General features: G+C 38.3%; 1 protein-coding gene across 2 annotated transcripts in view; it reads right to left on the reverse strand.

Moving 5' to 3' along the window:
* The window catches only part of LOC122796236 (amyloid beta precursor protein binding family B member 1 interacting protein), a 1,476,726-nt gene that overhangs the window by 312,247 nt on the left and 1,140,463 nt on the right, over window positions 1–24,016 (reverse strand). For both annotated transcript variants that reach the window (XM_044064553.1, XM_044064552.1), the window contains one exon: window positions 5,420–5,494. In XM_044064553.1, coding sequence (XP_043920488.1) covers window positions 5,420–5,494 — 75 coding nt within the window. The remainder of the gene's footprint in view (window positions 1–5,419; window positions 5,495–24,016) is intronic.

The following is a 24,016-nucleotide window of genomic DNA, read 5'->3' on the forward strand; positions in this document are numbered from 1 at the left end:
AGGTTAGCTGAGCAACACTGTTCCAGCATATGCTGTAAGTGAAGTTGTAGTAGTAGCAGGACAAGAATGAGATAAAGTGGAAGAAAATTGAGGAGTGGAGTGATGTGTAGAACATACTACAGCACTGGCAAAGAGCTGGCATCTGGGCCACAACTATATATCACAATATACACAAATCAAAATAATATGATGCATGCAGAGCACTCAGGCTATGGAGGGCATCAACAAAGCCACACTTATGACTATAACAATACTGAAATTATTCTACCGCTCAGTAAGGGGAATTCTGGGACATGCCAAAATCTCAGTCTTTTTACACAAATGACAACTACCCTCATATGCCTCATATTATTTCCTGGCCCCTGATGACCAGACCTAAAATGATTTAGGATATGAGAGAAAGACATTAAAAGAGAATACGAGAGAGAGAGAGGGAGAAACATATGATGATGGGTTATTAAATAAGGTATATAAGATTAAAGATATCACTGGTAAGACCTTGTCTGCAGTAACGAGTCTAGTCTTGGAAATTTAAGTTTTAGCATTAAAAAACAAAAAAATTGGTTATGGTCCAGAAGAGGCTAACTAAACTAAAGCATGTACTGAATTAAACACAGTAAGAATTAGGCCATACGACCAAGATCAGGGTATGTAAGAGATACAAAAAGACACTGAAATACTTTGCAGAAGTATGACCATGGGAAAGGCACTTGTCAAAAAAGTTCATTAAAGAGTATGGAATATGAGTGTCATCACAGACATACAGATGAAATTAACCACCATGTATAAAATGTGGTTTAAACAATCATTAAAAACTAGGGTTAGTAATACAGACTAAAAACCGACCTCGCTGACACTGCAGAAGACGTATAGCCTCTCCTTTCTTACTGCCATCTCTCCTCTATGCTGCCCCAATCTTCACCAACCTTTAAGTCTCACAACTGTCCAAACTTGAGCAATGTTATCATAAAATATCCACATTTGCTGTAAACTATAACAATACAACACAAAACACCACCCAGAGAATTAAACAGGTTAGAACTACCACATCATACAGTTCTTTCCTCAGCTAACTCCAACACACAGATTTTTCTAAAAGCCAGGAAATTGCTCAGCCCTTAACTTAATGCAGCACAATTCCCCCCAATAGAATTTAACACTCTTAGAGAAAAGAACACTGATCACTATAACCAAGTTATCTAATAATGTAGGTGACTTTCTATCTACAAATAGGGAAACTAAGCTATGGAGCCACATCCCACTACCATTGAAATCCATTCAGAAAGCAAATTCATTTCAAACACAACTAAAACTTTACCTAGCAAATTAGGGTTACCACCCGTCCCACTTAGCGAGGGACAGTCCCTCTTTGGGCAGTTGTGTCCTGTGAAAAAAATTTAAAAAAATGGCAAATGTTCTGAGATTTTAGGACAAAAATATTTCCTAAGTTTTCTTTAATAGTTGGATAAAACAGTTATTTTTTTTATCTGAAACACCTAAATGTTACATGAAATGGCATAAGCAACTCAAGTGATACAAGAATAAGCATTTATTTTGGCAAAAAAGTGAAGTTTTATCCTTTGTACTGGTCAGGGGTATGTTTTGTCCCACAAAATCTGACATTTCTACAAAAAAATGTCCCACTTTGGGCATTTGAAAAGGTGGCAACCCTATAGCAAATCAAGGGATCTGTGTCTGTAGACTTCCAGGGTAAATGTCACTAATCATAAGTTTGCCATATCATCAAACCATTTCTCTTCACTCAGAATCCTATGCATCACAACCATTCTTCACGTGTACCAGAATAGATTTACTAGCATCTCCCCGTCATATACATAGTTTTGCGACACTGATTACCACCCCATCTCTATACATGTAATATAGACCTTATGATAACCATATACAATTATCTCTGAACCTACTTAATACCCAACCTCTTAACTACTACATTAATATTTTTTTACCCTACTGAGTTCCTTCCCTTGCTTCTATTTCTCTGAATTTCTAATCCAATATAGCAAATTAAAACCAAGAAAATCTAAAGGAATTACTGCTCAATGTTAGGAGTCTAAATAAAATGTCCACTCCCTAGAAGCTCTCCTTGGAGAATGCTGTCTGTGCGGTCACTGAGACATGGTTTAAAGCCGCAGAGAGCACACAGACAGTGCAAGGTTATAACGCCTTCTACATATTTAGACCAGTTACTAGACAGACAGGGGATAAAAGTGGAGGTGTCTCAATTTACATCAAAAATAAATATACCTCAGGGCTGGACAAACAGAACAATGCACTTGAGCTACTCCATGTTCAAATTACCATAGGCAAAATCCAATATCACTTCCTTACATGCTATAGGTCCCCCTCTTTGTCCCAGTAAACCTATGTATACTATGTATTTAAACTTATTGGAAACACTCACCATCCAACCTAATACCATATTCATGGGTGGCTTTAATTACCCCACTATTAACTGGGAATCCTATATGACACCAAACATACAGACATAGAGACTCCTGGATTTTATAAACAAAAACTCCCTGGACAATATTGCCAATACACCAGCCAGGGGTGCAACCATACTGATCTAGTCCTCACTAATATGGGAGAGTGCTGCACACCCCCTAATGTAATGTCTTCTCTGGCAAGGTCAGACCACAATATGGTGTTCCTTGAAGTAAAAATAAAACCTGGACACCCAGCTAACCCTGGAATATTTGGGAACTACTCTAAGGCTAACTTCCTGCTATTAAATGATAACCTGGCAAAATCTGAATCCCCCATAAACCTTGAGTACACTGCTGCCTATGCAGAACCGTTCACAGAAACCCTACATAAGCATGTTAACAGCTACATAGAAGCAGCTGTACCCACCAGGAAGAAATACAGAACTAACTCAAAAAAAACAGCCACCCTGGGGGAATCACAAAAATCAATAAGCTATATGACAGAAGGAAGATACTCATGGCAAAACGTAGGAGGTGCAGCACCCAGCAGGATAAAAGCACTCCCAAACTAAACAAACAACTCAGAGGACAAATAAAGTCTACCAAAGCCAAAATTGAGGTAAATTTGGCCTCCCAGGCCAAGGACAACCACAAGGCATTATTTAGCTATGTCTGCAACCTCAAAGGCAAAACACAGTTAAGTGCTTAGTTCATTGTAAATGGAGCCATGTATACTAAACCAGAAGATACTGCAAACCTACTGGTTGATAAATTCAGCTCCACCTTTACCCCTCTCTCTCCCCCTCAACCTTCCCTCAAGAAATACCATCAAATATAACTCCCCCTGCTATCACTAGGGAATAGGTCCTTAATGCTCTCTCTAAGGCCAAGAACACTGCATCAATGGGTGGCCCAGACAATATCCCAGGATGCTTTCTAAACAGCATGAAACATGACCAATCAGGGCCTTTGGAATTGCTATTTAACTGGAGCCTCCAAACAGGCTTCATGCCTCATGAATGGAGAATAGCAACAGTCATTCCTCTGCACAAAGTTGGGCCATCTACAAACCCTGGAATCTACAGACCCATAAGTCTCACTAGTCCTATATGCAAAGCCATGGAAACAATTATCATGGAAATGATCAATAATGATATAGTAAACCTCCAGACACTGGACCCAACCCAGTTATTTTTTTCCATCAAGGGCAGGTCATGCCTACTCAGCTTTGTAGACTTCTTTGAGAAGGTCACCAAAGCAATGGATACAGGCAAAATGCCTACCTTAACCTTAACCATTTGACACAATACCCCACTTGGGCACTGTTGACAAACTCAAGAGTTTAGGTACAAACTCCGTATGTTACCCAATGGATAACTAACTGGCTCACAGACAGGATCTAGGAAGTTAAAACTGGGGAGTCCGCCTCTACAAAGAGGCCAGTCACAACTGGAGTCCCTTGGAGATCAGTTCTTGGACCACTCCTTTTTCAGAGAATTTCAGATGGGAGGCTATGATGAAGGTCTTTTGAATGAAGTATCTAACTATGTAACTAATGAAAGAGATGGTAGAGCTAAACCATATTTTTCATCAGAACATCCACAGACTAATCAAAGTCATAACAACACTAAGTTAAGGTACATCATGAAATATAATGTTAATACTAGTGATGTTACTGATATTATATGAAGAAATTGGGACATACTAACTGCTATGCCAGAACTGGGTAAAATAATAGGTGCATCTCCCAGTTTTACTTTTAAGGAATGCCCTAATCTGAAACAGAAAATATGCTATAAGGAAATACATGAAAAGAAGGCTCAAGCCACTAGAATTAAAAGAAGAAGGCACTGTTCTATGCTACAATCGTGTTTTTTTGTAAACACATTGATCCTTCTGTTACTTTTGAGCATCCACAAACAAAGCATATTTATGAATTTGACTACTTTGCTACTTGTAACACAAAGTTTGGTTTATTTAGCTGTGTACATGACATGCACTAGTTTCTATATAGGTAAATCTAATAGAAGAGTAATACAAAGGATATGTTTTAACATAAGAGGTGGTGATGTTCTAAATGCCACCGAACTAGCTGAATACAGGTGGATTTTGAAATTGCAGGCGTACTGTGCACCAGCATTAAATACTTCCGTTAGTTCAAAGCCTGTATTAAAACAAAAGCAAATGAAGCTGAAATGAATGTTGCTATTGACTGCCTGTATCTGTTGTGCTTTTAAGTTGCTATTGAATGTACATTTTATATGTGTTGCTGTGTCTTTAAAATTTAGGCTCTCTGTATAACAAGCTGAGCTCTTACTGGGCAATCGGATCATGTGCTGTATTTAAAAACTCTGCATCTGAACTGTGTTTTATATGCAGAAGGGATTATTCCTGAAAGCTCTGCTATTTGGATTAAAATAAGTGAGTTTTTTATTTCTGGTGTTCAGATACGTTTTTTATTGGTCTTAGGCTTAAAAAGGGCCTTGTGGTCATTATCCTAGTAAACACCTACGAACCTATAATAAGAAGATCAATCATCTATTTAACAAATTCACTAATACACCTCTTGAAATCCTCAATGTTCAGCATTTAAATGGATAAGTATATTTTAAACTGTAATAGTTTCCTTTATTTCATATGGATGTGATCTAATTAGAAAACGTATGTGTAATTGTTAATGTAGGTTACTTCATGTCTGTTTATGTATATTACTGAATGCATGTTTAAAAACGTTTGGAATCTGTTGAAACTTTTCTCCCTGGGCCTTAGCTGAAAAAGCTTTTTTTCACTAAACCCAGTTAGACAAAAACCTGGTAAATAAAAACAAAATAAAAATGTATGCATAGTGTGAAGGGAACATGTTCTGGAGTGGTAAAACATTGCCAAATATTCTAAACACTATATTTTGTTGATGCTGTGACTCTTCAGATACATATACCTCACAAACACAATAATAAAAACTTAATGGCTCTTACCTCCAATAAAGATTCTTTGTTCTTTTCTTTCATCTCCTTCCCTTCACCTTTACCTTTCTTTGCCAGATAGAAGTTCTGGATTACAAAAGAAACAAAAAAAAATCACATCAGTATAGTACAGTTTCTGAGTGCAGTGGCGTTAATTTTGCATATTTCTGGAAACAGTCAGGCAGGCAGACAGACACAGACACACACGTTCCCTACATGCACATTACAGCTAACCAGAGCTGGATCAAGGTCATATCGGGATCTAGGCAGGACACTGGATTGGGGCACCCCTGTCACAACCTAGTTGTATCCCCCATCATGCCCTCACAATACCAACATCCCACTATACGGCTGTCTCAGTCAAATTACTATGAACACTGTTCAAACCAGTCTTTACTTTTACAGTGACCACACAGATTCGAATATTAAACTTTTATTTCAAGTTTCACACAGCAAAAACATTGAGAGGTAGATATTTGCCAACCAACCAAACAAAAAAAACTGATACTACAAAACAGATGTAGCATAAACAACAGCATGCCTTACTTTCCTTGAAAGCTGAGACTCGCACTGAAGTGCATCTACCTTACCACTGAACAAAAAGAGGCATATCCAAGGATCCACAGTTAAATAGTTTATAGGGAAGCACTAATGAGTGGCTATGTAAATTGGGGAGGGGTTCATTTCAGACAGAATGTGTAAGGCATAATAACCATGAAAACTGAATTCCCCAATTAGTGTTGCACACCCACACAGTGCTTGTCGTGTATCCTAGTCACGGTTTTCTCATGGAATTTTTGTGACTCACACATGTAAATAAAGTTTTTGACCTCCAAATTTTACGGCCGTGTTCAATTCACAATAGTAAATGGAGGAGGAGCCTGCAGAGGACTGCATTTAGGTTATATATGTACACTGCAGCAGAAGTCTTGCAAAATTTAACACTCTAAACAAGAGTGTCAATTAGCACTAAAGTTCTAACACACAACATTGTGCCAAGATTTAACATTCCAAAATACACCAAGAAGCAAAGTGACAACACTGTACACATTCTTTGTACAAGATTTGACATATTAAACACACCATGAGCTAAAAATGTAAACTTGTAATGCTGAACAATCATTTTTATGCAAAATATTCTAAACATACATACCAAGTAAAATAATGCAAACAGTAAACACTGTATGGAACAGTTGCCAACTAAGGAAAATGACCCTGAGAATACTGCAAATCACACATTCACATTAGTAGGTGCAATATAATTAAAATAAAATGACCGTGTGTACATCTTTAATCTCTACTAGCTTTATCTGGCTATAGTCTGTAGTACAATATTTGACAAACTAAACACATCATCACCTTTTTCCAAAAAAAAAAATAAATAAATAAAAATAAAAAATAAACACTTTAGGAGGGATTAAAAGGGACAGCCTTTATCCTGACTGGCGTAATGTGGCAGAATTTGGAAGGAGTACAAAAAACTGTTATTGTCCTTCTATATATTAATTGACTACTGCATACCTTTCAACCTCTTAGCACAAGAAGTCTGGATGAAGTCTAAAATAATGGGGATGGGGCAAAGCCCCAAAAATAAAGACAATTTGCTCTCTTATAACAGGATTTGTGTTGTTAGCATGCATTTTCTGAAGGATACGGAAACTCCTATTGTTTTTTAGTATTATGTCTTCAGTGATTTGCCAGATATGAGGAACACAGACCTAAAATATGGGGCAAAAATCTGGACATTCTGTCCAAACCTCAACAGCTAAGAGAGATATACGATATCTCAACCTATTAGCACAACTGCACAAGACAAAAAAATAGGATGTCATAATGTTTTTAGAAAATATTTTTAAAAAATACTTATTTATATATTTATTGTGTGTATGTTTTATTAAAAAGAAACTTGGGATATATAACCAAGAATTAGAGCAACATATGTACAGCGGACTGAATTTTTAATACAAGAATTAAGATCATTAACTTAATATTTTAACACATCATCGTTTTTACCATATATTTCTCTTTGTGAATATCAATGAAGTATATAATAATGTATAAACAGGTGTAGCCACGTCAACATGACAGATCAAATATGAATAATAATTCATGATTTTATATTTGAAAATGTATAACTTTAAATTTCAATCATGATCTGTAGTCACATCGTCGGAGGAGAGCCCTATATTAATGGTCCTTTTTAGTAAGCAGTTCATCTTGATAAAGCTTGGTATTTGAGCCAAGTGAAAGCGCTTGATCTCAATTGTCTTTCTGGATTTAATTTAAAGTTCTTTTCGAAAGTAAAGATTTAATATTGTTTTTAAACAAGACAAGAATAAAAAAAGTTTTTATACTTCATCCCACGGTCTGGTTCTTCTAATCGTGGAACTACTGCTTTGGTGCTTGCTGCTTTAAGTTTGTTTGTTTATGTCATAATTTCCCCCAACTCTCAAAAATGTCTGGTAATGGTAAAGAAGTAATCACATGTGATGCTACTACACAAATATTGGTAAAACAATGTGTTTTTACTCTACACAATAGCTCTCAAACAATCAGGGACAAAACTCAAAAGAATAATGGACAGATACAGAAATAATCAGAGACAATCAGTGACAATCATGGACACTCTTAAAACATTAATATTAACTTGAAACATTGACAAAATAAGAGAATGTGAAATAACATACTCCTTTCTGTAGTAAAAGAAGCCTACAACTCAAATTAAACTCAAATTATTGTCGTTATTTATTAAGGTTAATTCATCACCTTTTCTCCAAGTGCCATCAGTCTTAGGATGGATTATAACAGAGATAAAATATGGGTCAAAATCATGGACAGCTGAGGAGAGGTATGCTCTCATACCTCTCAACCTCTTAGTGCAAGAAATCTGGACAACGTCTAAAATAATGCCGGAACAAAGGCCAAAAAATGGAGATAGACTTTAAATATTGCTCTTATTAAAGTAGAAAATTGCTAAAATAACAGGATTCACACTCTGTTGACCATTCACATACACACACATACACACACAAACAAACACACGCATACAATGACAAACCGCACAATTCACTACTCTCCCGACTACTTACAATTTTCTGGAGAGTGACTGACTGAACCTGTTCTTATTAAAGCAAGTGCAACTTCTGCTTACACTATACATCTTATTTTTTTTAATTGAACATAATATTGGCCAAATGTTAACCACATAGTACACTTGATTCTAGGATGCTTAAAGTATTGGTAGCGCTTGTTCAAACAGATGCATCTTACGGTTCCAAAGAAATGTCTAATTTAATGAGATAAATTCCTTGGCATGCAATGAAGATGCACATCAGCTTCCCAAAACAAAAAAATGTACAACAGATGAATGCAATTAAGTAACTAGTAGAATACCATAAACAATAAATCATAAAGTAGCCAGAAGATTACCATAAAATAATAAAACAATGTACCCAGTAAATAAAGAATAAAATGCACTGTTCAGACAGTTGATGGATGCTGGCACTGTACTATTCTTCTTTTTTAACACTTACGAGGGCGCAACTTGTGAGTCAGGAGGGACTTGCATCAGGATCAGCCAACTAGCAGTAGTAAAACAAATAAAGCACGGTTTAACAGACAATGTTAAACCTGCTAGTCTGCAATTGCGACTGACTGAACTAAGTCTATCAGACCAGGGGAGCCAGACCAATGCACCTGCTTAATGGTGTTTGCTTATTCTGACGTCTGAGGGAGAAAAAAAAACATCAATAGTAGAACTGTGCCCCTACCCACTCCTAAGAGAGTGGAAGAAGCCAAGCCAACCACTATGCCCATGAAAAATATAATGCTGTGAGCCTGCGCACACTGAACCATGCACATTGCTCACAACAGTTCGGAATCATCGTATAGTAATTTTAATTCTGAAAAAAATAAAATAAAATATTGCATTATTGCATTAAATATATATATTTTTAAAATTTTTCCCACTGTTGGGCCCCTAGCCTTCATGGGGCCTAGGCGACTGCCTATGTCACCTATTGCTGGATCTGGCTCTGCAGCTGTGTGTGTGTGTGTGTGTGTGTGTGTGTGTGTGTGTGTGTGTGTGTGTGTGTGTGTCTAGACAGACAGAAACAAAGACCTAAATAAATAAAATAAAAACATATATGAGCTAAAGTATCAGACATTGTATGTATTTTTACTACACACATGAATCATACCATATACATATTTTATATATATATATATATATATATATATATATATATATATATATATATATATATATATCTGTGTGTGTGTGTGTGTGTGTGTATATATGTATATATATATATATATATATATATATATATATATATATATATAATATAAATATATATATATGTATGCACTATATACATTATCTATACTATGCCTGTATCACCAAATAATTTGCACTTTAACCACATTATCACAAGTTGTTTAAAGCTGTTTAAATGTTAACAGTGTCATTAAGGTAATTAACTTAATCAGATTTGAGAAAAAACAGCAAGCCCCTTCGCTCAAGCATTAACAGTACACCCAAGCAAAACACAGTAACTCTGATCAGCTCTAACATATAAAGACCTGACTGTAACCCTAATAAGCCAGTTCTCTAATGCTGATCTGGGCCATGGAGGAGCTGACATGGAAGGGTGGAAATCAGCATCTGACGTTCGCACCCTCATCCGGGGTGGGGGGTAGCACTCCGATTTGTGTAGTGCTGGCACTACATATGAAGACAGGGTACCTGGCATATAGCACATACTGAGGACATCTGCTTTATTTAAGCAATCTGGTGATGGTGGCATCTTCTATGTACATAGTGAGGGAAGGTGTTGTAGACCCGCACTGGATACATATGTTGGGGAGGGGTTAGGGATTATCAGGAATGTTTCTAAGCTCTGTATCATGAATGATGCAACTCCCAGAGGACCATGAGTGTCAAGCCAGTGCACAATTAGGGATGCATTCCTAAAAGTGGAATGAGAAAACGTTAAAAAAAAAAAAAAATCAGAAAGCCACAATGTGGGAGGGTTTGGCTAGACCTCCTAGCTGCCAGGATGAGAACATGCCTTGCCCTAAAGAGTAAAGAAGATTGCAAGAAACAGACCCTATGGGAAAGGCAGATTGTAAGAAACAGACCAATGCATGAAAAAAGTATTGCCTAGCAGGATAACAGATCCCTCCAGCCAGCTCTCAGTCCTATCGCCTGCCCAGTGGATGGTTTACAACAGCTGGGGAACAAATGCACTTAAAGCATTGGAGAGGGCTGATGGTTGGGCAGCTGAAGTCACTAACAAGTGAAAAGAAAATGTAGAAACCAGAACTACAACAACCCAAACACAAAACACAGATCAAATCTAAACACTACCCTACATCAAATTAAACAAAAGACTATACAAAACACTTCCACAATAAAAAAACTAAATTGGCATAAAAATTCTGATTCAGTCTCCAAAGAAAGTACAAAACTGTTACTGTAGTGATCTCTAATCCTGATAGAAATCCAAGTATACATAAGAATGAAGTCTTTCCTTAAAAGCATAACAGTGGTTAAAAACATAAAAAATTGGAAAATAAAACAGTTTTAAGTTCCAGTCCAGTCAGTAAAGAACTGACCACCCATACGCAAACTGGAACCTCCAAATCTGTGAAAGAGAAATCAAACAAGAAACAAACAAAGTAACAGCAAAATACACAAATTAAAAACATTTCAGTAAATAACTGCTTACTTTAAAACACATCGATCCACTTCTCTCTCCCAACCAGTACATTTGCTGCCAAAGTCAAACACACTAAAAAACAAGCAACTATTATAAATGATACACATTAAAATAGTGCACTAGCCTTAAACTGCCAGTAGTCACATTTTAAACATGTTCAACACAATTCTCCTGGACCAAAAAATGCTGAGATATCCACACTTGTAACCACAAACTAGAACAGCTGCAGTGGCTGAACCCATTTATTCACAATACAAATGTAGAAAACGAACATACTTCAAAAACTTAAAAACACAATGCAAGTTAAAAACATACATTGTGTTTTTAAGTTTTTGAAGTATGTATGAGAGTCTGTATCCCTTTAAAACATTAATTAAATGATGGATAATGGAATGTAATTAAGGTTGGAGGGAATATGTATTTAAGTGGCTGGGCTTGTACTTCAGTTTGTTCTGAAGAAGTCCCATATTTTATGGGAAGAAAGTGCTTAACACATGAAGTATAATTCTTGAAGTTTTTATTTGCAACATTTTTATCTTTTGTACCTTTGTATTGTGAACAAACGGGTTCAACCACGGCAGCTGTTCCAGTTTGTGGTTACAATTCACCTGGAGTCACTTGAAAAGGAAACCCTTTATGCTATTTGACCTACCACTACTCACCTTCCCCAATTTTAAGCACTAAAACATGGTTATAATCCCTTCTGTTCCTTGGCAGCCCTGACTACATTTTTAGATGTCCCATGGGCACTGTTGCAGCTGGGTGGAGAAGTGTGGGTGTGAGTGGCCTATGGTTACTCAATTATCCAGAGGGTAGGGAGGTGGTCCATTACAATGTGGCACTGACACCTATAGGAACACAAGTTACATGGCTGGAGTGATGAATAAGCTGCAAGCAGCCAGGGAGACTTGGCATGTTTTGGAACATGTGTGCATTTGTGTATCCCCTAGGAAGCAGCCATAGCAGATATCATAGCCACAAGGGAGGTGGAAATTAGGACAGGGGTGTGAATGCCCCTATGACAGCCTGCTCTTGTTCCTGACTCTCATCTCTAATGGAAACAAACGGGCTGTTAGGCATGCACCCTGATTTTGAAATGAATAGGTCAACAAGTTCTTGTCTGTGAGCAGGGGACCAAATGGGACTAGTTCTCTCCCTGAAGAGGAACAAATATATTTATAGGGTACTGGGACAGGGGCTTGACAGTGCCCTAAAGAAATCCCAATCCCCCATGCCAAACGCTTCAGAGATCACAACCTCATTACCACAATTAACAGAGCATGCTAGAGGGACAGGTTCATCTCCCAAAGACTGCCCATACTCTGGAATAAGCTTCCCATTCATGTCAAGCAGAGCACCTCACTGGCCCTTTTCAAGAGAAATCTTGATGAGCAGATGGGTAACAGAAAGTTCACCCAGGGATCACTCCAGTTGCCCTACTGGATAGGAACACTGTGAACTAACATCGGGTGATACAGTGCCTGGGCAATTTTTGGGGGCTAGGCTTGTAAAGGCTTCAGGGCCATTAGCCTAGTACACACCCATAAACCATGTGGAAAATATGACAACAGTCTCAACAGCTGCTAATTCTCCAAGACCCAAATATAGAACTCCCCATATGAACCAACTACCAGCCTGGTATCTAAGCACAATGAATCCAAGATCTAATTAAAGAAATAAAACACTGCTTTCCTTTAAAAGTAATACTACCACTACTAACAGTAGTAATAGTTATCATAATAATAATTTCAATCATAGAAATCCATCGGTCTGACAATTAAAAAGAGACCCAACCACTACAACCCTGAAGGTATACTCACTGATTAAGTGTACAAAAGAAAAAAAAATCTAGGAAGAAAAAAATATCTCACATAAGCCCTCCCAAACTCCAATCAAAAATATCTCCTTTATAAAACTTCAGAAAAATGCAACATGCGCCCTGACAACTGGAAACATTCCAGGCTCTTTGGTTTTTCTATATTTGTTAGCTGATATGTGACCATTTTTCTTCAGTATCCTTTCTGTGTACTTTCTTTACCAGTTTAACTTCTTCCCAAAATGACTCCCAAAACTTAGCATATTATTCCAGATTTAGTCTCATAAAAGTCTTGTAACTTGGAATTAGGATTTTAGACTGTTGAAATTCCACTCCTTACACCATGTTTTTTCTTATGTAGTGTTTCTCTCTTTGAAGCTAGTCATTAATTTTAGGTGTGATAGTGAACCTCAGGTCCATCTTCTTAGAAGTGGTTGCCATCACCTTCCTAGCAGCACTTTCCGTTAGAATTATTGTAACCAAAGTGCCTAAGATTACTATCAATGTACCATAGCTTCCATCTTCTTGTCTACTTCATTAATCTCAGTTGGCCCAACCTTGGTGCTACATGAAAACAAGTTAATGATTTTCTTATTCTCATCTGTCATATTTGTAACAAATAAGCATGCAATAATACCCAAACTGGTGGACATCACAGAGAAATAACAGACTGGATGAAGGTGCTCTCAGTGACAGTGCTACACGGGAGATATAGGGGCACATGCTCCCCTGTGAAACTGTGTACCCCTCCCAAGTGCCCTGGTCCTTGGAATACACCAAATTACAAAATGTCTTTCTACAAATAAAAAGTCTCTCTTTAAAAACAAAACAATCATTGTTTACTCTCATTGAAGGTGCATGCTTGTGGTTCATACTTCCTGCTCTGCTCACAGCACAAGGACTGTATTTGACTGCTACGGGCGGAAGAATTAAGCAGAAGTATGGGAGAATTGCTCGTTTACAGCACAAGCTCAGTAGCTGACTGCAAGGGTAAATGGTGTGAAAATTAAGCAGCAGTACGACAGGGAGAATGGTCTTTTTTTTCCTGCTTAAGAAAGGAGAACTGAAGTAAATTAAACAGAAACACATTTATGCAAACTGCAGATGAAGGGAAGAGTGGATTTAACAGTGTGTGTGTTTCTCCACCTGAAGACCAAAAGATAAAAGACATCCAATGTCTGGTATGGTAAGTAAACAGCCAGCCAGCCACTAATCCCAGAAAATACATTTTTTTTTAGTAGAAGACGGGTGGGAGCATTAAGTTGAAGTACAGAAGGGGAGAGGAGTCCTCCTTTTTCCACTGAAGGACTGAAACTTAATTAATTAAGCAAAAGCAGTCATAGGTTCATATGTATATAGTAGGCTAATGATCACCAGAGCCTTTATAAGCCTAGCCATGCAATCTAACCGAATTGTGTCACTATGTATCATGGGCATTTATTAGGAGGGTGGGGTATGTTAGTTTGGACTCAGGTCAGTTACTGTTTCATAGGTTATTATTAGGCTACTAAAGCACTTGTATGCATATTGTAAACTTATTATAAGCTTACCAGCCCTGTCAATCCTGTCTGTTCCCTCCCTCTTCCTCTTAAGAGTTTACTTATTCCTCCCCAAAGCTGCGGTGCCATCTTTAAATAATAAAAACCTCTGCCTGACTACACTCTGTTTCACCTCTCCCACAGGCATCCCTCAGTAGAGTGCACTTACTGCATGTCCCTTTCTAAAACCCCTGGCATAACTATTATTTTCCTACTTCTCAGTGAACTGCAGCTCCCCATTGGTGCATAAATTAAAAAAAAAAAAAAAAAAAAAAAAAACAGAAAGGTAACATTCAAACCAAAACGATCAGCTGCCCTATTTCTGTAGTTGCTAACCTTTTCACTGATTGTTTTCTGTTTGGTGACTGCTGCTCCTCCCGAAAGGTGTAACCCGCTCCGTTCACCCTTTGGGCTCACTCTGCTCCATTACTCTAACCCCAAATCCCACCCATCCCCACTACCAGTACCTTTATACATCCCCTGACTCCTCCCCACCCAAAATGTCTCCAATCACAACACACCTAAGCCAAACCCCACCCACCTGTAGGTCTACATCACCCCAAACATCCACCCCTCCTACAATGCTCTACATAACATCTCTCCCTATAACCCTATTTGCCCTACTAATCTCTCTCTCTTCTCTTACCTATCTCATAATTTTTCCCAACCCTTGTTATAACTCTCACACACACTCCACTACATCTTACCATCAACCTCACTTCCGATCCTACTCATCCATCTCACATGAACTCTTTACCTCTAACCCAATCTATTTCTTCAAACCAAAACTGCTCCCAACCCAACCCCCCTGTACTCCCCTCTTAAATGTAGTACCAGAAAATCACTACTCTCACAGAACCCAAGCTACTCTTGCCCAACAGACTGCCTCACTCTTCTACTCCACCACATCTCTCTCTTACTAGCCGGCGACATCCACCCCAACCCCGGACCTATACCTAACATCAATCTCACCAAACCCTCCACTCAACCCATACACTCAAAGTCCCTTCTCCTTACAACACAATGTACAAAGCCTAAAAAACAAAACCCCTAACCTCCATGCCTGGCTCTCCCATAACCACCCCGACATTACCATTGTTTATGAAACCTGGCTGAAAACCTATGTAAAAGATAGTGAAATCCTACCTCCAGGTTTCCAAATCATTTACGACAGAGCCCACAAAAAAGGAGGTGGAGTAACAATTATCTATCCCACCTCCCATACCATAACTCCCTACTCCAATTAAATACCAACCTTTGCCAATGCTGAAATTATAATAGGTTTACTAAAAATAAACAACCACAAGTCCATATGTATTGCTGCCCTCTATATTCCCCCTAGTGATAATATCAAAACTCTTGAAAGCATCCTGTCCTGGTTCTCCTCCAATATGAAAAATAAAACCTATATACTTGGTGATACCACCATCAACTGGAATACTATTAACTCTGAAGCCCCATCCCACCCAATCAACCTGTACAACTACTCCCAACTAATACAATCTCCAACTAGACCAAATAAAGATGGTACCTCTGGTACCATCATTGGATGGATCCTAATAACTCACCCAAACCTTATCACCAATGCTGGAACATTACCTGATCCTCTCAGTGATCACCTACCAGCCTTCGTCGACCATCTCCCATCTCCACTGCATAAACACCACCACTACATCCAAACCCACAACCTCTCCTCTTTCAACCTTCTAACTTTCTCCAAATGCTTAAAGCATACTGACTGGTCCCCTCTAAAAAAACATTTGTTTAGATTATGCCATTTCCTACTTTAACCACTCATTCCTAATCCTTCTCAATCAGCAAGACCCCCCCCCCCCGAACCAAACTCATCAAAACCACTCCCTACCCATGGTTATCAAAAGATACTAAACTAGCCTTGCACCAAAGGGACAAAAAATGGAAACAATATCAAAAACATAAAAACCCTAACACCCTCCTAGAGTATAAGCAACTATGAAACTCTGCAAAAAAACTAATAATTAAAGACTGCAAAGCCCACTACTCCAAACTCCAGTCCTTGCACTCAACAAATCCCAAAAACTTCTGGGACTCCATCTCATCCATGCTGCATCCTGGCAACAAAGAAAACCCCTGCTCAGACCCCAGCCTCTCCAACCTTGAAACAGCCAGCCAGTTAGACTCATTCTTCATAGACTGCATAGCTAAACTATCAGCCTCCTTCCCACCCCCTCCTCTACCACCACCCCCTCCTGCCCCAACCACCATCCCAATCATCAACCTTCCTCCACATCCTTCTGCCTCAAGCTCATCCCCACAAGCACTACAAAAAGACTTCTCCTCAAACTCAAACCCTGTCGCAATGTACCCAACCTTCCACCCACCTTCCTCAAACAATCTGCAGACAGCATTGCCTATCCCATCTCTAGTCTTATAACTAGATCCATACAAGAATCATATGTCCCTTCTATCTGGCACCATGTTTACATCATCCCCCTCCACAAAGGTGGCAAAAATACTGATACCACCAACTTCAGGCCTATTGTAATCCTTTCCCCTCTTTCTAAAATACTAGAGAAAACAATACAAGCACAACTCATGGCACACCTAACACTAAATCTCCTCTCCCTTACTCAACAAGGCTTCTGCCCTGGCCAAAGCACCATGGCTGCCCTTCTTTCCTTTCTTAAAACCATAAACCTCAAACGCAACTCAGGCAAGTTCATATCCACACTATACCTAAATCTGTCAAAGGCCTTGACACCATCTCGCACACCCTACTTGTATCCCAACTCTCCACACTACACCTCTCTCCCACCATCTCCTGGTTTTCCAGCTACTTGTCCAACCGCCAACAAGCTGTCCAATGGAAAACTTCAACCTCCCCCTTCCTTCCCACACCCACAGGTGTCCCACCAAGGTTCTGTTCTTGGCCCTCTTCTCTTCAACCTATTCATTAACAACTTTCACCAATCCATCCCAGACTCCTCTACCCTCCAATATGCAAATGACTCAACAATCATCTGCTCAGCCTTCTCCCCCTCTGAACTCCTAGCAAAAACCCAACTAGTCTTCTCCAAAACAGAAACCTGGATACAGTCTAACTATTGGGCACTAAATGTAAATAAAACCAAACTAATGCTTTTTTTCCCCTACCAAAAACTCCACTGACAAATCCACATTCACCATACAGAGCCAAAACAACACCCTCCTTGAAATTGTTCCCAACACCAAGCTTCTTGGTATCATTATTGATGAAGAACTAACGTCTGGCACCCACATTCACTCCACAATCAAGAAAATCCACCAAAAGTTAGGTCTCCTCTACAGGCACAACCGGTTCCTAAGCCCCTCTACCCATAAACTCTTACATCCACCTTCCTACTCCCCTGCCTTATATGTATGGTGCCCCTCTTTTCACCAATCTCCATCTTGGCCTTCAGTCCAAACTTGAATCCTGCTACCACAAGATCTCCAAATTTGCAACCAATTAAAAAAACTCATCCCACCACTGCCACTCCCTACTCACCGTCAACTGGCTGGAACTATCCAACTACCTTAGTTACCTACAACTCACCATTGCCCACAAGGTCTACTTTAAACCTGCCAACTGCCTAGCTCTCGCTACGTCCTTAAAACCTTACATTCCCAACTGCTCACTCAAATCCAAAAACCAAATCACCTTCAGGTCCACAAACCTGCATGACCTCCTGGTGATCTACTGCTTTTCCACTCCTTAGCTAAACAGTGGAACTCTCTCCCCACACACCTACTCAACTTACTTAACCATACAAATTTAAAATCTCAGCTACTCTCTCATCTTTCTTTCAAATGGGAATGCCCTTGCTATGCTCCAATTTAACCCCCCATTCCACCTTACACTGACTCCTCCAACTACCTGTACTATTACTTCATCCCACCCAAAACAATCCCTCCCCTACTAAAAACTTTCTCTCTAATATCTATTGTACTATACTCTCCATTCTCAAATATACTATTACCCTCTCCATGCATAATATTTTCCTAACCTACTAATGGCTAGTAGCTATATATTTTGAAATGTTAAACCTACAATTGAGTTTGTAACAAAAATATTCACTTTATGCAAATGTTGTAATTCTGTATTGAATTATGTCTTTTCATTTTTGTAACATTGCGACAAGCCAATTGCAAATATCATGGAGCTTTTCTAAGCTGTATGAACTATGTCCTTTTGCAACATGTGAAATGTAACTTGCAATTATTGTGGCGCTTCCAGTAAAAACAGGCTCTTCTTGGCCCAGTGGACTTCCCCGGTCATCAAAGTTAAATAAATAAAATAAATAAATAAATATTGCAGATGAAGGAGAGAATTGTTTTTACTATTTTAATGTGTGTGTGTGTGTGTGTGTGTGTGTGTGTGTGTGTGTGTGTGTGTGTTCCCCTACCTGGAGGGTGAAAGCCAAATAATGTGATATCTGCTACATTACATAAATAAATGCCAGAGAACAAATGGAGGTAGAAAGAATCAAACCATGTGTTTTAACTACAGAGGGCAGCTCATAAAGAGTTTGTAGCCTTAATCCTCCACACCAACTACCAGTATAGTTTCATAGTTCTCATTGTTTAAAAAATGAATGTCCATGCAACACCTACTGTTGTTCTGTTAACTTTTAAGTTAGAGTTACTGGCACTTAAGGCTCTGAACTCTTAAAGAACTGTTTCATGTAATCATAAATACAGGGTTTGAATCCTCCCACTTCCACTTGCTGAGTGTGTAACTAGGTCACCCCTGTAAAGGGACACTATCTCCACTGGATTTACTTGGTTAACAAATATATAAAAATATTTAAGATTTGTCCTTTTTTGGAGCCTTTTCCACCCCCATTAATTTTGATTTGTTCAGAATTCTTGAACAAAGAAGTAATTATTTTGGTCTGTTGTTTGCAACATTTGTGGCTTTTTGGCAAATTGTTGTGGACTATACTCACTAAATAATGGCAGACGTGGATTTCAGACTTTGTGTCCTTCAAAAAATGCTTGCAAATGCAACTTTTTAAAAATTTAATAGAAATATTTAAAAAAATCTTTCCCTGATTTTGGGGTGTTTACCTCTGATTCTTTAGTTAAGACATTGGGAGGGCATGCAGGAGTAAAGGGAATGTACTGTATGGCTGTTATAGCAGTGAGATGATGAAATAAACTTCTTGGTCATTATTTATGTATTTGTTCATTCATTCATTTTACTGTAAGCAAACATGACTGTATGCATTCACTGGTTTATAGGTGATTACTAAGCTAATGACCCCAGTGGGTCTTTATAAGCCTAGCCATGCTTCTCAAATGCATATGAAACCCTAGTGTTATTTTAGGAGGTATATGTAGAATTGGGCATGGGTGATCATACAAGGGGCTGTAATGGATCGTCACATCTTTGTGTTTGGGCATATGTGTTTAATATGTCCTGTATTCAGATCAGTTATGGTGTAAAGGAAGGAATCAATTATAGCAAGCAGGAATTTCATCATATGAGCCATCTTATTTGGGTACGATCCTTGGTTTCCTTGTTTTGTTTACTGTTGACAGTGTGTTTATTATTTTGCTGAGAATAAACCAAGCAGCATGAAGACTATGACTTTAATCTTAAAATATTAACTATGAATGGATTTTTAATTTAACTTTCTGGTACTTAGTGCAGATGAGTAAGGCTATGAGCTATTAAAGAGTATTTCCTCAGCCTTTGTTTGTCTGGTAGGAGTCTGATCAAGTCACTTCAATGAATGATCCTGAGCTATCACTGAAAAGGGACACCTGTGTCCAGTTGACTGTTCCAAGCTGTTACCAAGTGTATTACACATTTGTCTTTTGAATTCCTGCACCTTTCAGATAACCGCTAATTAGTGCTTCATCATATGCTATTTGACTACGAGTCTCAGAATATCTGCTGTAGACTAATGGATTGCCTGATACATTTTCAATAAATGCAAGTTTCAGAGGAGGAGGAGTTCAGTGTTGCTCATACTGTCTGTTTTCAATGAGACATTGTTTTGTTCATCAGATGTCAGGCAGTGTTTTTGCTGTAAAACTTTTAATAAAAGTTTTAAATTTAATCGGAATTCCTGAGATCATTGCAAGGGTAAACAAAAAAATAAGGTGCACACCAGTTCTGCTCTTGTTATTCAGAAACAACACATGAGTATTTTGCCTCATAAGTATGCCCTATCTTCTTTTTTTCTATCTTTTAAACCAGATAAAGGGCCATCCCAAGAGCAGTCTGCTTAAGTGTCTTACTCAAAGTCACTCAGTAGGCAAACAGAGGCAGAAAGACTCGTACCTTGTACTCTCGACTAAAGGAAGTGGCTCACCAAGAACTTGGAGCCTTAATCCTCTGTACTAACTGTCAGACTTTTATGATTATCTTTATTTTCTGATAAATCACAAAGAATTACAGTCAGTTTAATGCCATTTACTAGAGTTTCATAGTTTTTGCTGTCCGGATATTCAGAAAATGTAAGTTGATGCAAAGTATCTCTACTTTTTAAGTGAATTTGGGTAGTCTGCTTTTTATCTGCCTCTGATTTTAAAGAACATCACATATTGTGACTCCTAGTTATGCCCTGTTCCTTGTTGACTTTTTTCCCCTGGTAAATCACTGAGGATTACTATCAGTCAATAATGCCAGTCATTACAGTTTCATAGTTTTTATTCTCCAGAGAATGCATTTCTATGCAACACTTAATGTTTTGTTAACATTTTACATGATTTGGAGTTCTTTAACATTTATGCCAACAAATTGATTCCTATAGTCTAAGGTACAGGGTTTGAAACTGTTCACCTTAATTTGCCTACCTGGGTAACTTTGAAGAATTAAGTTAACCAGACAGTTCTCCCAGGTCACCCTTGAAAGGGACCCTTAGTCCAGATGGTTGACTTGGTTAATAAATACATAAAATAATATTTAAAATGTGTTTTTGGTTTTGCCCAGAATTCTTGAGCAAATACGATGAGAGGTATTTTGGTCTGTTCTTTGTAAAACTTGTGGCTTTCATTGAAATTGTTGAAGACTGTGGCCAGTGAATAACAGGCATATGAGTTTCAGATTTGTATTCTTCAGAAAATGTGTGATAATGCAAGAAATGTCTTTCAGCTTTTCCTGGTTAGGGGCTGCCACAACGGATCACCAGTCTGCAGATCGATTGGCAGTGATGTTTTTATGGAGTCAAGTTGCCAGCCCGGCACCCAACCTTCACAGAAGGCACACACACAAGCGCGCGCACCTACGTGCATATCTTTAAAACTCACCCGACTGCAGGAAGAACATGGAAACTCCGCACAGAAGGAGCTCCAGCCGAGAACTGAACTGGAGAAAATCTTGCTGTGAGGTGACAATGCTAACCACTGCACCACCATGGCTATCAAAATGTCTAATGATGATGCAAATCTTGTTATTCTAGCAACTTTTTAAGTATATAAGATTGTGTGTCACTGTTCCTGAGCCTTGAACTACAAAGTTGAGAAAGCATGGGGGGGGGGGGGTTACACAGTATGGTTCTGACAGCAGCAAGCTAAGATACATTTCTGGGCCATTACTTATGAATTTATTCGCTCACTTGATATCAAACACTGTTTAAGGTATACAGTCATATAAGTGGCTGAACTGAGGGGTATGTAAATGTCTGTGTAAATACTTGGTTCCTGCAGCCCATAGTGTAAAGGCAAGAATTTGTTGGAGTAAAGAGGAGTATCATCATCACATGACCCATGTTCTTAGGGTGTGATCCTTGGTTTATATGTTTTATTGAATACTGACTCTATGATTCATATTTAACTGTGAATAAACCACATAGCACAACTTGTATGAGTTTAATAATATTCTATGAATGCATTTTTAATTTAGCTGGGTTTTTGCAGGCACACAATTGTTAAATACACTGTATTTGCATGACAACAGTTTGCCTGGTACTTGCTGCAGATGAGTAAGGCTAGAAGCTGTTACTGAGCTGCTTTCTGTAGTACAGAGTTTGATTCCCTCAGACTTTGTCTTTGGTGTGACTCTGACCAAGTTAATTTACCAAACAATAGAACTCATGAACTGCTTGTGAAAATGGATACTTGTGTCTGGTGAGCTGTCTTTGGCTGTTGGCAAATGAATTACACATTTGTTATGTTTTATTTTTGCACAATTCACACAGCCACTATTTAGCACTTCTCTGTGTTATTTGACTACGAACCCCAGCATGCCTCCTTTAGTTTAATGAGCTGCCAGATACATTTTCAATACATGGGAGTTTTAAGGGAAGAGGAGATTACTGTTACTCATGCTAAGTCTGTGAATATTTGGTTGTAAAATTTGAAATAAATTTTAAATTAAATTCAAATGTCTTATCAGTACAAACAGGCTGTTCTTAAATTTATATAATGAGGTTTTTTCTCTTTTTATGAAGGCACCAATGTCTTTTTGCCACTCCCCCACTCTGTCGTATTCTTAGCATGAACATACTAACACTTCATATAAATCATAATTATTAACAAATTTAGTTTTTTTTTGTGATGTGCATGTTACCATTATATACAAAATATGAAGATATATTATGTGGCATTTATTTATTTTTTTTTTAATTTGGAAATATAGGGGAATGTTCACTGATATTTAACAATGGATTATGGGTGAATTTTAAGACATCCATTCTATACTTTGTACATTTTTTTATCATCAGATGTTCCAAATGTGCTGCACCAGCTAGCTGCTGTACCCGATTGTGTTCTTGCAAGAAAAGAAACTTAGTACTGCTACTGTGTGTTGTGAGGCTAGACTCTGCAGGCAGTGAGTCTTTACACCCCGGAAGGGTCAGTTGTATGCCAATAACATCCTCTGTTCAGGACATTACTGCCTTTAAGAAATGGCGACATGATGAAGTACTTCTTTATTCAAAGGGTTGTGGATAAATGAAATGAAATGGTGGTGCAGAGAAGGGGCACTCAGGCATTCAAGAAGGCATAGAATACATGGAAATGTGTTGGGAGTGGGGGTGCGTGGTTTGCCTCTAGATGTAACAAATGGACAGACTAAACAGACAACAGATTTCCCTTTGTTAGCAATACAGATATACACACACAGAGACATATATATATATATATATATATATATATATACACACACACACACACACACACATATATATATATATATATTTTAATATATATATATATATATATATATATATATATATATATATATATTTATATAGGATTTACTATCACAATGCAGAATGAAGGTTTGGCGAACATGGAAATCTCGAACGTTAGTTGGCTGATTTCCATATTGCCAACCTTCAATTCTGCGAGTTTCCTGTTCAGCGAAAGCCACTGCGCATTTGCTCATATGTGGGCGATGTTTCGTACTGAGATCGCGGAAAGTACAGTTGTGTACCTACCATAAAGGTAGATGTTCAAGTGTATTTACTGTTGCAGTCATTACACTTGGGTTCTCCTGCTGGCAGGCGACCCGCATTTGGCCCGAGTTCCAAAGTCTAGGTCCGGCATCAGTTGCTGTCGCTTCTTCCCTGACGTCAGTGCA

This window comes from Protopterus annectens, chromosome 3.part0, assembly GCF_019279795.1.
Source record: "Protopterus annectens isolate FY-2018-M chromosome 3.part0, PAN1.0, whole genome shotgun sequence".
In the NCBI taxonomy this organism is placed as follows: Eukaryota; Metazoa; Chordata; order Ceratodontiformes; family Protopteridae; genus Protopterus; species Protopterus annectens.